Source organism: Odocoileus virginianus, chromosome 28 (assembly GCF_023699985.2).
Source record: "Odocoileus virginianus isolate 20LAN1187 ecotype Illinois chromosome 28, Ovbor_1.2, whole genome shotgun sequence".
Classification (NCBI taxonomy): Eukaryota; Metazoa; Chordata; class Mammalia; order Artiodactyla; family Cervidae; genus Odocoileus; species Odocoileus virginianus.
Window position 1 is genome coordinate 41,086,197 of NC_069701.1, and position 15,905 is coordinate 41,102,101.

At 58.2% G+C, this 15,905-nt stretch overlaps 1 protein-coding gene across 8 annotated transcripts in view; it reads left to right on the plus strand.

The window, feature by feature from the left end:
- ANO1 (anoctamin 1) overlaps window positions 1-15,905 on the plus strand; it is a 186,300-nt gene that overhangs the window by 158,274 nt on the left and 12,121 nt on the right. For all 8 annotated transcript variants that reach the window (XM_070457798.1, XM_070457797.1, XM_070457799.1 and 5 more), the window contains 7 exons: window positions 523-597; window positions 3,839-4,040; window positions 4,192-4,303; window positions 5,386-5,443; window positions 7,113-7,213; window positions 8,164-8,309; window positions 10,845-10,997. In XM_070457798.1, coding sequence (XP_070313899.1) covers window positions 523-597; window positions 3,839-4,040; window positions 4,192-4,303; window positions 5,386-5,443; window positions 7,113-7,213; window positions 8,164-8,309; window positions 10,845-10,997 — 847 coding nt within the window. The remainder of the gene's footprint in view (window positions 1-522; window positions 598-3,838; window positions 4,041-4,191; window positions 4,304-5,385; window positions 5,444-7,112; window positions 7,214-8,163; window positions 8,310-10,844; window positions 10,998-15,905) is intronic.

The window sequence follows — 15,905 nt, forward strand, 5'->3', positions numbered from 1 at the left end:
CCGCCCCAGAGCCTTTAGGGCCGTGTGTCCCCACCGACCACCGTTGCTACGCGGCAGGCAGCGTTTGAACTCATAGTGCTGGTGGCTTGTCTCAACTTGCTCTGCAAAGGAAAATAACTATTATGGTCTGGGTGGTGGAGGAAAAAAACAGCTTAGATCTTCTCGCCGTGCAGATGAGACTTTCAGCCAGGAGACAGAGGCCAGGCTTCTCCCGGATGGGGGCGTCTGAGCGTCTCCTTTAGAAAAGCCTCTGGCGCCATCACACCTCCTAACAGAGAAGACTCACATTTGTAGACAACTATTACTTCTGTCATTTCATAGCATCCTTTCATCAGGGATAAAGCCTGGATGTTTGCCTTCATTCATCACCTGCAGGGTTTTTGTTTTTTTCCAAGCGTGTTTCTGTGGTCCACGTTGTTCACCCCCACACACACACATGTCCGCGTGCACACACACACACACCCCCACACCTGTCCACGAGGATGGTCCCCACTGCTGACCCAGCCCTGTTTCATGTTGTAGACGGACAAGGTGAAGCTGACCTGGAGAGACCGGTTCCCTGCCTACTTCACCAATTTGGTCTCTATCATCTTCATGGTGAGTCCCGGGAGGCCGAGGGGGGCAGTGTACTACGGCATGCAGTGTTTACCTAGATGGGGTCAGCCGTCCACGTGGCAGTCGTCCTCATCCCAGGCCAGGCAGGGGTGGGGGGATTCCACCAGTGTCCTCAAATGGGAAGGGGCTGGGGTTCTGTCGTGACCCCAGGGGGCTCCCTACACCCAGGGGGATCGTCCCTGACACATCTTTCATTCTGACAGTGACACATGTGAGTAACTTGTCATTCACACCCAGGAGTTCACAGGTATTATTTAAGACAAGACGGAGGGGTTTTAAAGACAGCCACGAAATGAATAACAGACAGGACAGCAGTCAGGATGGGTCTGTGATGCTGGATTCATCCGGACCCTGTGGGTTTGAATAAATCAGCGACACGACGGCCAGCTCTCTCTGAAGGTTTTAACGCCCAGATGATCGGGCTGCGTCCCTGGAAGGCCTCAGCCAGTGCTCCCCAACAGGTCAGCGCCAGCTGTGGTCACTGTGGAAATGACCATCCCCTCATCCAGCCCTGGAGCTTTAGGTTAGGGTCTCAGCCCCCGACGCTATGGGGGGCCCTCGTGGCTGCTGTAGACCGAGGGCTGGGCTGTGCCCAGTGGCCTGAGGGGCTCACACCTGCCTGTCCCCCAACCTGCTAGTGAGGACACAGAGGCCGGAGGTCTCACCCTCTCCGCAGGCTGTATGTCAGGCTGGCCGTCCACCCTGAGACCCTCGCTATTCTACGTGAACTTGGAGACATGCAGATGGGCTTGTTTTCCCACTGGGGGCGGTGGGGGCGGCAGCTGAGGCCCTCTAAGCTGAGTAGTTAGAAGCAGAGTGAGGACTCCATTTCCTCTCACAATCTTGCACGTGGTTAAGAAGGATATCACTGATATAAAGAAATCCATAGTGAGGACCCCCAAGACCGTGGAGCCACTGCAGGGAGGGCTCCTGTGTCTGTAGATGAGTCCAGTGGCAGTGGGCCCAGCCCTGGAGCACTTGTCCCAGACACACATGAGTGGTGCTGAGAGGTAACCTGGGACGATGTGGTCCCTGCCCACAGCTCACCAGCAGGGGATGGGGTACGGGAAATGGGACTCGGGCACCAAGGTTCAGCCCCTCCTGGCAGAGAAGAATCAGTGTTACCACAGAAGATCCAGCACGGGGATGGAGGCGGTGGGAGGCTGTGGGCCCTTCTGCACCACGGCAAGTTTGGACAGGAGCCCTCAAGTTACATGTCACTCTGTGAATCGTCTTCAGGGAGCTTTGAGTTTCTCACATAGTAAGAATCAAGGTGTAGGCAGTGGAGGGCTTGTCCAGCACTTCCATGATGCCAGCAGGCACTGACCTCTCTGGTCTGTGCCTATGTCCTCTTGGTCACGACATGGCTGCTCCACCTCCAACATCACCTCCATTCTCCAGGCTGGAGAAAGGGGAAGGAGATGGATGCCAGTGGAGGCAGCCCCTCTTTGAAAGTGCTTTCCCACAGGGCCTGCCCACACCTCTGCTCGCATTGTGCTGGCCAGCCCTGTCTGCACAGAGATTGGGAAATGGGCACATTGTCACTCCCTGCAAAGGCGGGATAGTGGGGAGGGAACCAGCAGACCTTGAGGGACTGGTACCCCCATCACAGGTGAATCAGTCTTGTCCTGAACACAGGAGCTTCATTCTCTGAACAAATATCAGTTGAGCACCTACCCGGTGCCCCCATGCTCCTGGTCCTGAAGGTGCCCATGTGTCCAAACCCTGGCCCTTGAGGCCCCTTCCTTCCAGGAGGGGACACAGCTATAGGGTGGTCATGGGGGTGCACCAGCAGGAAAGGGGGCACCTTGCTGAGTCTCCTTGCAGGCCCAGAGCCCCGTCTACCCCTCCGCACAATGCAGGAGGGGGGTCTCCAAGCCCAGGGCGACGCCTTCCCCTAGGGGGTGGGGCCTCTTGGCAGAGGCATGGGGGTTTCCCAGGAAAGCCCTCATTCTGGGAGCTGGCAGGAGTGGTACCCACACCTCACCACAGGGCAGCCCGTTCTTTGGGGTGTGGTGTGGGGTGCGGACGTTCCCTGGGCGGGTGTGGTCACCATTCAGTCACCCACAGGCGTGGGCAGCAGCAGAGTCACCAGGCAGAAATTTAAAATAGGAGCTTCCTGAGATCCCCATTGCTGCAGCCTCCTTCTGGGGTGAAGCAGGCAGAGCCCTACCAAGCTGCATCCTGGAGGTACACAGCGCGGACCCCGCTCTCCAGGGCTATCCCGGGAGTCGCGAGGGGCCGTCTCGGCAAGGGCAGGTCCCCTGCACACCCTCCATGGAAGTGAGACTCAGGGATCGGGGCACGCAGAGGGCACGGTGCAGTCAGGCTCAGGTGATGGCACTGCACAGCCGCCCTCCACCCTCAGGGCCGCCTCAGGACTAGAATCCACAGGTGTCTTCACCCTTAGGGCAGGACAGGGTGAGGACAGGGTCTTCCCGGGTGAGTCAGGGTTTTTGAAGGTAAGGAAGAGGAGCCCAGGCAGACAGAGAGACAGCTCCACGCAGAACAGACTCATCATCCTAGCCAACACCCACCCTTGTCTCTCAAGCAGCCTCCAGCCTCCAAGTTTTAGGGAACATTCTGGTGCAGCGGTGGGTTTGTCAAGATGGGGGATGAGCTGGAGGGGTGTGGGGGGTCTCCTGGGGAGATCAGGAGAAGGGACCCCATCCATCTGTCCCAGGCAGGCCTGCAGCACTGCCGGAGGGGATCAGACCACCCCATGCCCCACCTGCCTCCCACAACAGCATCGAGAACATCACTGCTCCCACTCAGGGTCACCCAGGCTGGGGGCAAAGCCCACCCAAATTGTCAGCCTGCCAGCGCACAAGCCAGTTACTGGGGTTGCAGCCACCCTGTGTCCTGCTGGGGACAGTGAGCAAGGCGGTCAAGGTTCTCACCGCAGGCCCCCGCAAAGCCGTGCACTCCAGGCTTGCTGGACCCACCAGGAAAGCCCCAGCTCATGTGCTGGGTGACCTGGCCTGGTTACCCAACCTCTCTGAACACCAGTCTCCTCTTCTATAAAACAGAATCTGGCCCCTCACAAGTCTGTGACGTTAACACCCGTCAAGCCCCTGGCATCTGGTGGGTGACACGAAATGCCTGTCATTGTTTTGAAGCTGAAGCACTCCCAGGTTGGGGAGAGCAGGGCCCAGGGAGTCGGAGGGTGTGGTCCAGTGAAACCAGGGGGTCCCGCCGACAGTGTCTCCTCCTCCCTCCGCAGATCGCCGTGACCTTCGCCATCGTCCTCGGCGTCATCATCTACAGAATCTCCACAGCCGCTGCCTTAGCCATGAACTCCTCCCCGTCCGTGCGGTCCAACATCCGGGTCACGGTCACAGCCACCGCGGTCATCATCAACCTGGTGGTCATCATCCTCCTGGACGAGGTGTACGGCTGCATAGCCAGATGGCTCACCAAGATAGGTGAGTGCCCCGGCCGGGCCCTGGAGCCAGGCGGCCGCACGTCGCCTGCCCTGGGGCCCTGGGCTGGTCACTCAGCCCCTCTGACGGCCCAGTGAAGTGACCCGCCTGGACCGGGGCCATGGTTCAGCAGCTTGCATCTCACTCCCTCTAGAGGTTCCAAAGACAGAGAAGAGCTTTGAGGAGAGGCTGATCTTCAAGGCTTTCCTGCTCAAGTTCGTCAACTCCTACACCCCCATCTTCTACGTGGCTTTCTTCAAAGGCCGGTAGGGGCTGCTTCGGTGACTCAGATGCACCGCCTTCCCCAGCTTGCACCTCCCCGTCCAATAGAAGGCTCACCCGCCCCCCCCCCCCCGCCCCCATCTCCCCACAGGCAGGAGGCACCCAGGCCCAAGGCGGAGCAGTCAGTGAGCTCCTGCTGCTGCTGGGGTCAGGCAGAGGCCTGGCTCCTGCGGGGCCCCCAGGGGGCAGGGACCCTGGGGAGGAGGGACCCCAGGCGCTGGGGACTCCAGACAGCAGGGGCTCCAGGCAGCCAGTTCCAGGGGCTCCCCACTGGGGAGGTAAGGGCTGCCAGAGAAGGTATGAAAGGGCAGCCACTGGTGTTCTGGGCCAGTGGTGGAGTGAACCCCACCCCCTGACCCTCTGGAGCTGTCCTGGGTTTCTAGGGGCCTGTGGCCCACCCAACCACGACTCCCCACCACCCCCGCCCCTGCCCTAGCCAGGGCCTGGCTGGTCAGATCCCAAAACCCCTCCCAGAGGCTCCGTCCTCAGCATCATGCGATTTACAAATGCCGCAGCCACCCGCCCCTCCCAGGGTCCCAGAGCTGGGCCGAGGTGCCCAGGCCCCCTGAGAGCACCCACAGCAATGGAACAGGCTCTCAGATGACCCCCAGCCGCACACCCCACAGAAAACTGAGAGGTGGCCTCGGGGGGCCACCCCCACCCCAGCCTGTCTGCGGTCCCCAGCATGGCTCCTTGTTTGCCTTCTCCCCTCCTGGGCTCCCTTCCCTCCATCTGCCCTTCGGCCTCTTGGTTTCCTGTTGAAGCCACGTCTTCTTACCCACCTGCGGGCTTGGGAATCACATGAACATTTGACCAAAAGACAGCCACTGTGGTCGGTTCTTAGATGAAGCCGGCAGGGGGAAAGCCTGTGGACTCTAGCGCCCTGACTTGTGGACCCACGACACAACCCAGCTCCCACCTTTGGGGTCTCCCAGAGCCTGCTCGCCCCTCTCTAACTGACCCCCATCATTGGCTCCGACCTGGGGAACCAGACAAGGACCAGCTCCCACCTTCAGGACCTCCCAGAGCCCGCTCGCCCCTCTCTAACTGATCCCCACGATTGCAGGTTTGTTGGACGCCCGGGCGACTATGTGTACATTTTCCGATCTTTCCGGATGGAGGAGGTAGGTCCCACTCTGCTTCCCCACCTAGGTTCACACAGCACACCTCAGTTCCCAGCCCACAAGGCCCCTGCTCTCTTATCCAGCTGCTGGGGTGGGCTTCAGTCTTCCATGGCATGTCCATATAGCGTCAGCTTAAAAGGAGAATGTCTCTTCAGGGTCATGGAAACCAAAAAAATTACACCTATTTTTTTATTCTTCTTTTCCTGTAAGACTTTGAGTGTTTTTCTCTTTGGTTAAGGTGAACTAGTGAGAAAAAAAAGAAATTACAATTCTTCTACTTCAACGTTGAAATGCTCATCTCTCGCCGCACCAACCAGTGTGGGTCGTCTCTGCTTCCTACTCAGCGGTTCCAGCCACTGTGGGTCTAGTTCAGGTGTCTGAGTCCTGGCCCCCAGGCTTGTTCCACTGGCTCCATCAGACCAAGCCACATTTCAGGGCCCGTCAGCAGTTCAGGTTTCATGGAAACTAATCGGCTTTTCTATTTCCCAGAATAGTTCATTTTATTGAGAAAGAAAGGGCCAGGTCTTCCTGATAAGATCATGTGAAACAGGGTGGAGAGGATTAGGTACTGGGTGATCTGGCCACCTGAGGTGAAGTCTAGAGCTTCAGCCAGCTGAGTGCTGGCCCCGAACATCCCAAGGCCTCATCCACAGTAGCGGATATTTGTAAAAAGCCCTCCAAGTGCTCCCCCACTACCTGACAGGTCCTTTACATAGGATGACACCCTGTCAAGCTCTCTAACTGTTGGAGAAGTTGGGGGAAATGCCTTCATGAAAAAGAATAAAGCATAGAGCATCTTTATTTTTTTAATGAAATGATGGCTCTTCCAGATAAATTTTTTGGCAATTTTTGGTATATGAAGTTTGGCCCAGGACTCAGAGAGGGTCAGCTGTGCCTTGGAGTGTCACCCAGCATCCCCTCAGTTCCCACCACCTGGACAAGTTAAGCTTCTGTCTCCTGCTCATGCTCCCTGCCCCCACCAGCCTATGGCGGTACAAGCCCACGGGGAACAAGGCATTAGGCCTAACAGGGTGGCCAGCTGCCTCACCGTGCGGCTTCCCAGCTGCACCGGCCCCAGCCAGCGAGACTGCCGCCCAGCCCTGCCCATGGGCTCTGTCTCCAGGCCTGGTTCCAGCCCCGACAGCCTGTTGGTCAGGTTGAACTAACCCCAGGGGCCACTGTAACAAGACACCATAGACCAGGTCGCTTAAGGCAGCAGTTTTAAGCTCTGATAGTTCTGGAGGCCAGAAGTCCAAAATCACAGTGTCAGTAGGGCTGTGCTCCTTCCGAAGGTTCTAGGGAGGGTTCCTCCAGGCCTCTCCCAGCTCTCTCTGCCCCTGACCATCCTCGACGTCCCCTGCTGACAGATGTGCCTCTCCAGTCTCTGCCACCATCCTCAGGGGGCCTCCTCCCCCCGCTCCCGTGCACCTGTGTGTTTTCTCTTCTTCAAAGGACACCAGCCACTGGAGCAGGGCCCACTCTCCACCATCATGACTGCATCTTCACTCGGTCACGTCTGCAAAGATCCTGCTAACAAATGAGGTCCCACTGTGAGGTTCCAGGGGCCGGGACATGGAGGACGCAACTCAGCCCTCGGCACGAGAGCCAGCCTCCCCTCGCAGGGAGCTAGGCGGGGCGGGGCAGGGGCTGATGCGACCCTCTCTTGCAGTGCGCCCCGGGGGGCTGCCTGATGGAGCTCTGCATCCAGCTCAGCATCATCATGCTGGGGAAGCAGCTGATCCAGAACAACCTGTTTGAGATCGGCATCCCGTGAGTAGCTTCCGGCCTCGGGTCTCAGCAAGCATGGGGGCGGGGGCAGGCCTCCCGGTGGTCAGGGCAGCAGGTGACGCGGGGCCTGGACCAGGGCGGGGGCACCAGAAACAGGGAGGTGGTGAGGACACGAGGAAGATGGGCAGGAACAACTGCCTGGTGGACGACGGAAGGGGCGAGGCCAGGTGACGCCTCCTCTCCCAGTGGCCGAGGATGCAGGATATAGACTGTTTTTGTTCAGTCGCTCAGTCCTGTCTGACTCTTGGCGACCCCATTGGCTGCAGCACACAGGGCTTCCCCGTCCTTTACCATCTCCTGGAGATTGCTCAAACTCATGGCCATTGAGTCGGTGATGCCATCCAACCATCTCGTCCTCTGTCATCCCCTTCTCCTCCAGCCCTTAATCTTTCCCAGCGTCAGTGTCTTTTTTGACTCATCAGAAAAGGATATAGATAAGTGCCCCCAAATCCAAGTGTCGGCCCCTGTGATCCAAGGCACCCAAGTCTGCTCGGGCCCGTCCAGACCCCTGACACCTTGGGGCCCTCCCCAGCCTCCGTTTCTTTATGTCAGGGGTCCCCAATCTCGGGACTGAGGACTGTCTCCTCCTGTCAGGTCAGCAGCAGCTAAGGTTAGAAGTAAAGTGCACAATAAATAAAATGCTCTTGAATCATCCAGAAATCATGACCCCCCCCTCCAGTCTGAGGAAAAATCGTCCTCCACAAAGTTGGTCCCTGGTGCCAAAAAGTCTGGGTACCACCACCTCATGTCACAAGTGAAGCTGTGAGGCTTGCCCCCTGCGTGCCCCTGGGGGAGAGGGCAAAGGAGCTAGCCCATCAACAGAGCGGTCATCACAGACACGTCAGTTCAGGCTTTAAAACAACCTGGAGGGGTCACACCCCCAAGCCCACCTTCCTGGAAGCCTAACCGGGGCGACATCGGGCGTCCTCCAGGAAAATGAAGAAATTCATCCGATATCTGAGGCTGAAGCACCAGAGCCCCGCGGACCACGACGAGCACGTGAAGAAGAAGCAGCGGTACGAGGTGGACTATACGCTGGAGCCCTTCGCGGGCCTCACCCCGGAGTACATGGAGATGAGTGAGTCGCGGGGGCCCTCCCGGGGCGGGGCGGGGCTGCCCAGGGCTCCGAGCGACACCCCAGGACTGAGCCCTGTCACCCGCAGCTGTGTCTCTGGACGGGCGGTGCCCAGGGTGGGCCATGAATCCCGGGGCTGCAGCGAGGGAGAGAGACAGCCTGCCAGATGTGGTCACATGGCAGCCGCTTGGAGCCTCCCGAATGCCACCTCCCTCCACCCCCCGCTCAGGCTACCCTGGCCTTCTTGCAGTTGTTGTTCAGTTGCTCAGTTGTGTCCAACTCTTTGTAAGCTCATGGATTATAGCCCACCAGGCTCCTCTGTCCGTAGGACTTCCCAGGCAAGAATACTGGAGTGGGTTGTCATTTCCTTCTCCAGGGGATCTTTCTGACCCAGGATTTGAATCCATGTTTCCTGCATTGCAGGCAGTTCTCTACTGCTGAGCCACCAGGGAAGCCCTCTCTCTCCTATTACCCAAATGCATAGAAGTCGCGCCTACCTCAGGGCCTTTGCACCAGCTGTGTCCTGCCTGGAATTCGCTCCCCTGGTGCATCACTCCTTTCCTGCAGGGCTCTGCTCAGAACGTCCCCCACCAGAGGGATCTCCCCAGTGTGTGACAGGGCGGCCCGGGCCCTGCTCTCTGCCTCTCCCCACAGCTGACATTTTATTCCCCGGCACTCTCTCACTGCCCCTCCATCTGTCTCTCCTGTAGACTTAAAGCTCTGTGAAAGCCGGCCTTTAGGATCTTTTTCCTCTTCACTGCTGCACCCCCTGCTCCTAGAACAGGGCCAGGTATTCCGTGGGTGCTCAGTGTGTGTTCAGAGTGAATGGACAAGCGAAGGCGGAGACTCACGCAGAGGGGTCCCAAGTGTCGTGTCCCCTGACCACTATGGATAGCTTAGCTCAAATGCGGGTTCCCTGGGCCCATTCCCGGTCTGTTGGGGTGGGACCCAGGACTTGGCATTTTAACAGGCACCTCGGCGAACCAGCCAGGGACTGCTCTACAGGGTGAGGTGGTTCGGGCCAAGTGGCCTTGGAGTGCAGGAGTGGTTACATTTAGTAGTACCTGCTCTAGCCCCGGGGGCAGTCAGTCACTCCCAGCTTCTCAGATGACAGTGCAGAAACAGCCCTGAGACTCCCAACAAGGAGACCACGTGAGGTCCCATGGCATCCCCTGTTTTTTCCCAGAATCAACTCCGGGCTGAACCAGAGGCAGGCGGGCAGCTCCCTGCCCTGCGAGCGCCCCACCCCCACCCAGGCCTGCCCCCTGCCTGCCTGTTGACACTCATCCTGGGGTCTTGGAGGAGGGTATCCACTGCCAGCCACCTGACCCCATGGGAGATAGACACCAAGAACTGCAGCCTGTGATCAACTGGAAGACTGCGCTCCATCGTTTCCCCAGATTTCCATTTTCCTGGTGGCTAGAGAGTTCAGGGTCCTCTGGGGTTTGGTGAAATGAAATTCCTGGGACAGGCTGCCCACCAGGGAGCAGCCCACCCCATGCCTGCTGGTCTCCGCATCCAGGCTGACTCAACTGGGATGAAGCGGCAGGAAGTCAAGTCCCTGCTGGGCAGGACCGGCCCTCTCCCCAGCCCCCACGGCCCTCCCCCAGCCTGTCTGTCTAAGATGAGGCAGTGTCACTCTGGAATCAGAGAACCTGCAGCCTCAGGGCTGAGCGGCCCCTGGCCCCCCAGGGGGCCTTCATCACCTCCTCCATCTGCAGAGCCTTCAGACAAGACCACTGCCCCCAGAAGCACCCCACAGAGCCCCTGTGGGGCGCAAGGGGCCAGCAACCCCGCGCCGGGATGAAGGCTCACCCCGAGCCCCACCCGCCCACCCGCTAACAATGGCCACACTCAGCCTGCCGGCCCGGTTGACATTCTACCGGCTTCCTTGTTTACCGCCTGGCACCAAGCACCGTTGGACAGCGTCTGGCTGTACAATCCCTGAACCCCCTTCCCCCACTTGCTTCCGTTCAGCAACCTTTCCCTGACCTTCCCGGGCACTGGGCCTCTGTGGGCTAGAACCTCAGAGGCCGAAGGTGCCCCGGAGTCAGCTGGTCGATGATGAAGATGACGAGAAAGATAGAGGGAACAAGGCAGAGGGGTGAGATTGTCCGGGACAGCGGACGGTGGTCCCCCGCTGGCTCCCTGAGGCCTGATGGAGTGGATGCCGCGGGCTGTTGGAGGCGCACTGAGGCTGGCACCCCCCCCCCCCCCGCCGGGTCCTAGGAGGCATTAGGGCCCCTTCCCTGCCCGGACACAGAGTGACTGACTCTGGGCCTTTGTGCTCACAGGCACCCTTTCTCCATCACTGGTAAATTTTTTCATGATCAGACTATAAGTAAGTACACGCACATTATTCAAGACTCAATGTGAAGGTTCAGAACCCGACTCCTGGCCTGGGGTCACCCAGGGCTGCGGGGCCTGTCCCAAGATCCCCTCTCACACACGGGAGGCAGGGCGCCATCTGGCCCAGGGCGAGGGTCCCGCCGCCCTGGGCTGGGGGCCGCACGTGCTGACCGCCGCCCCTCTCTGCAGTCATCCAGTTCGGCTTTGTCACCCTGTTTGTCGCATCCTTCCCACTGGCTCCGCTCTTCGCACTCCTGAACAACATCATTGAGATCCGCCTGGACGCCAAGAAGTTTGTCACCGAGCTCCGAAGGCCGGTGGCCGTCAGAGCCAAGGACATCGGTGAGTGTCTGGGCCCTGGGTTTGGGGAGAGGATCCCACTCCCCGGAAGCCAGAGGCAGAGCTGGCCAGGTGGGGCTCCAACTCCTCACTGCACCTGCCCTGGAGGGAGACTCAGACACAAGGCAGGGGTGGCGGGATGCGTGTGCCCCACCCGACCCCCCAACTCCTGAGATGTACAGGCCACAGAGAACGTTAGGGAACCCCGACCCCCCAACTCCTGAGATGTGTGGGCCACAGAGAACGTTAGAGAAGAGCTCAGGTCTCAGATGACTAGGTGTTTCCTCAGCCTGCTGCTCCGGCAGGTCCATGAGATGCATTTTCTCTGTTGGTCCCCAGCACCCCTACCCCACCCCAAATGTCTGTGTGGGCCCAGAGCACAGAGCCAGACCACTGGGAAAGACAGTGTTAGCTGCCCAGCAAGTGTGTTCCTACACAGTGTATCATGTAGTCATTTAACATTCACAGAAAAGATAAAGCAGGGAGCCCCCCTTCTACTGATGAAGGAAGAGCATCGTGTAACCTTCCTGGCGGGTCAGGATCAAGAGCAGTCTGGGCCTTTTAACCCCAAGTCACTAAGGCACTGGGGGTTGTGGGACTGTACACTGAACATCAGGAATAACTTTCGAATAGTCAGGGACCTCAAAAATGGAGCCAGCTTCCTTGTGCAGTGGTGAGCTCCCTGTCACCAAAAGCATGTAAGCAGACATGGGTACCCATCTGTCCAGGCAGGGCTCAGAGACCCACACATGCCTCAGCCGGAGCCAGCCCTCATCAGCAAGGACAATGCCCATCTTACCTTAAAGAGAATCAACTTAAACCGAGATTCAATTTTCAGGGTGAAAACAAAAAGTCTTTATTGGGAATTTATCTTGAAATGAGATGGAAAATTACAAAATGTATTATTTTATTTCCTATTGAATACAATGTTAGTTAGAACAGCACCTGTGCCAGTTCTGTGCTGGCTCCCAAACAAGATAGAACTGTGTGTCAGGGGTGTCGTCTGTCATTCCACCAAATTAAAGGCTGCACACCACACAGACAGATCTTTGGGTCGGACCTTTGTGTTAGTTGCTCAGTTGTGTCCAACTCTTTGCAACCCCATGGACTGTAGCCCTCCAGGCTACTCCGTTCATGGAATTCTCCAGGCAAGAATACTGGAATGGATTGCCATTCCCTTCTCCAGGAGATCTTCCCACCCCGGGGATTGAACTCGGGTCTCCTGCATGGCAGGCAGACTCTTCACTGTTTAGCCCAAACATAACCCTGCAAACACGCAGAGCTGTCATCACTCCTTCCAAAAGCTGCTCCTGCCCTTGGCGTTAGGTCCTCGCATCCCAGGCTGGGGACTCCTTGGCCACTGCTCCATCCTGTGGTGTGGCCCCCACCGACCAATGGTGTCAGGCCTACCAATTCTCCACCATCAGTCCCCGAAATGCTGGAATCCTGCTTCACACAGTGCACCTTCTCAGGTTGTACTGGATGAAATGGCCGTTTTCACCATTTAAACATGCTCAGATATCGGTGATTTCACCTGGTTCACATTTGTGCATTGGGATCCGTGGTGTCAGACCTGCCGGGCCCAAGCTTAAGAAGGTCCAGGAACACTTGCTCTTCCACCAGGAGGGACGTCTGAGCTCAGCTCCCCTACAGAGGTCATTGCCCTGTGTTTTGACACTTAAGTCTCCTTCCTGTCCGGGCGACCCAGACAACCAGTAAAGACTCAGCCAAGAGATGCCTTTTCCACCAAAGTTTGTGGTTTTGAAGGATGTAAAAGGATGTGAATTCTCTGGCTCCCAGTGTCCCTGATGCTGCCTCACCTGTGGCTCCGGAGTGAGCCTCTGCCTCACACACCTCGACTCTGAGAGGCACGGGGCCGGGTAAGAGGCATCCAGAGCAGTGGGCTTTGCCACTGTGCTGGGTCAGAGCCCAGCTCACGCTTCCATGCAGGGCCAGAGAGTAAACGTTCTTGTCTCTGTGGACTGTGAGGCGATGTGCAGGATTCTCACTGAAAGGTGCAATTTCTCGTGTGAAAGCGGTTCTTCCCTCCTGGGCCATCCAGACACAGGCCGGGCTCCGCTCTAGGCCACCGGCCAGATCTGCGGATCCCCCAACAACAGAGGACGGGATGGTTGGATGGCATCACCAACTCAGTGGGCATGAGTTTGAGCAAACCCTGGGAGATGGACTGCAGTCCGTGGGGTCAAAAAGAGTTGGACACAACAGAGCGACTGAACAACAGCCTCGAGATCGAGGTGATGTGAAGCCAGGGCTCTCTGAAGCGCCCCATGGCCTGCTCTGAGGATGGCCCAGGGAGCCATGTCTGATGTTGGACTTTCTCTGGGGCTTTTTGCTGTTGTGTCCCCAAGGAGCCTGGTGAGGACACTGGGGTGAATCCTCGGTTCCACTTTCCAGATGGGGAGGCTGAGGCCAGGTGCTGAGCAGAGCCAAGCTGGACTAGATTAGCTCAAGCCCTCGGCCCCTCCTGGCACATTTCCATGAGGGCACACCTGTGGCGTGGACGGGGTGGACACAGCAGCCTTCAGGTACTCCCTGCACGCTCCTTGGGAATTCTGAGCCCGAGCCCAGTGGCCGTGAAGAAAAAGCGCCACTCCTACCATTTGCTCCTTACAAAGGCCCAATTCTCAGGCACCCAGAGGTCCCAGGCAAGTCCACAGCGGCCACTGTTTGCTTTGGCATCCTGTGCCTGGCGGAGCCACCGCCATGCCCCACAGCAGCACCCTAAACCCTGCAGCCCCCCAGGATGGAAGCGAGTCTCAGGACGCGCCCCCCCCCCCCCAAGCCCTCCCTGGCCCTGGTGTTGTTCCAGCACAAGCAGGGCTTGGAGCACGTCCTCGGGGTCTCTGCTCATGGCTGCACAGCTCTGCTTACAGATCAGCTGCTGACTTCCTGCTTCCTGCCGCGTTGGTCGAAGCATAATCTGGGTTTGTTTATGGGCTCCTCCACTGTAACCTTTCCTTGAAGAGGCTTTTGTGTTCCTCCTGTGATCCATGTGGGGCCCTGAAGGGACAGGGGCCCCTGCGGCCCCCGTGACTGCACCCAGAGTGCCCGGAGTGTGTGGAGGAAGCACCAGTGCCGTCACCGCCCTGCTCAGTAACGGAGAGGGAGGCGCAGAGGCCGAGGGGACCCAGCCCCCTGCACACGTGGGCGCCGGCTCCAGCCTCCCAGACCTGACCTTTCACCCAGGGCCGGCATCTTCCTGCCATTTGGGCTCCCTCTTCAGAGCCTCCCGGGTGAGAAACCCTTCCTGTGTGCAGCCCCTGGGAGCTGCAAGCTGGCAGGCACGTCCAAATACCTCCCTAGACTGTTCTTCCGAACCAGGCTGGGCATTGAAGAAGGAGACGGATGAAATGAGGTGGAGCCCTGCAAGGTGTCAGAAGGAGGCTGAGATTCACCCCAGGCGGCATCAGCCCCTCACACTTAACTAGAGGTCCTCGGGACAGTGGCTCTCATCATGCGGCGTGCGTTCGAATAATCCAGTGGGTCGAGACTCCAGCAGGGGCCAATCCGGGGGGCTGGGACCTGCGTCCTGGAGCCCGGGGTTCTAGGGGTGGGGGGGGTCGGGTCACACAGAGAGCCATCGGCCTGGGCAGAGAGACACCGCAGGGCGCGCTGGACAGCCTCAGTCCCCCACCACACAGCGCTCCCTCTGGCCCAGCCGTCTCCCCCGCGCCATCCCCATTTCCTGCTGTCACCTCTCTCAGCTCATTGACAGACTGGTTTCCTCCTGCTGGGCTCAGGAGCCACCTCCCAAGGGAGCCCCCTGCCCAGAGGCCTCAACTTGCAGGACTGGCCAGCACTCCAGCACCCCCACCCGGAGTTCTCAAGCTCAGATTGTGTGGGACCCATGAATGAATGGACAAGAGTGCCTGTTCTTGGCTCCCTTGAAACACCCAGCCCTTGGAGGATTTTCTTCTCCACGCTTTAGTAGGGTCTGGGTTTGGATAAATGTGTTTCTTGAAGCCACTTGTGATCAAGGGACTTGGCCTGGTAGAGAGAGAGCTGCAGTGCATGGTGTGGCCTGAAGGGGGCGCCACTGCCAGCCGCCTCCAGCTGTTGTCACGGAGAGGCCAGCTGGGCGCTGAGGCTCTTGCAGAAGCAGCTAGTCTAAATTTTTTTAAAAACACACCATCCCGATTTGTATACACCCACTGACATTGTGGGGCTTCCCCGCCGGCTCAGTGGTAAAGAGCCCTCCTGCCAACGCAGGAGGCGTAGCTTCTATCCCTGGGTCAGGAAGATCCCCTGGAGGAGGAAATAGCAACTTACTCCAGTGTTCTTGCCTGGACAATCCCAGGGACAGAGGAGCCTGGTGGGCTACAGTCCATAGGGTCACAAAAAGTCGGACATGACTAAAGGAGTAAACAGCAGCAACAGCATTTTTTCAGTAGCAGGCAAGATTGATGAAACTCCCCTGCGACCCTTGGATGTGGCGACCTCTGCTTGGGCAACCTCTGCTTCCAAGAGTCTGGTTGGAGGGACTTTCTATGCTCACATAGTCACTGAGCAAACACTTACCCAGTGCTGAAGCTGAAGCTCCCATACTTCGGCCACCTGATGTAAAGAGCCGACTCATTGGAGAAAGACCCTGATGCTGGGAGAGATTGAGGACAGGAGGAGAAGGGGGCGGCAGAGGATGAGATGGTTGGGTGGCATCACCAGTTCAATGGACATGAGTTTTTGCAAGCTCTGGGAAAGTTTGGAAACTCTCCCAGACAAACCTAGACAGCATATTAAAAAGCAGAGACATCACTTTGCCAACAAAGGTCCATATTTGGGGCACTGGAAACACTTGCCCTCATGGGCTGGTCCCTGGCCGGGGCTGGGAAGCCGCCCTCACACCTGCCCTCAGAGGCTAGGTCTGAGCCGGTGGTTTTCCAACTCTGGGGC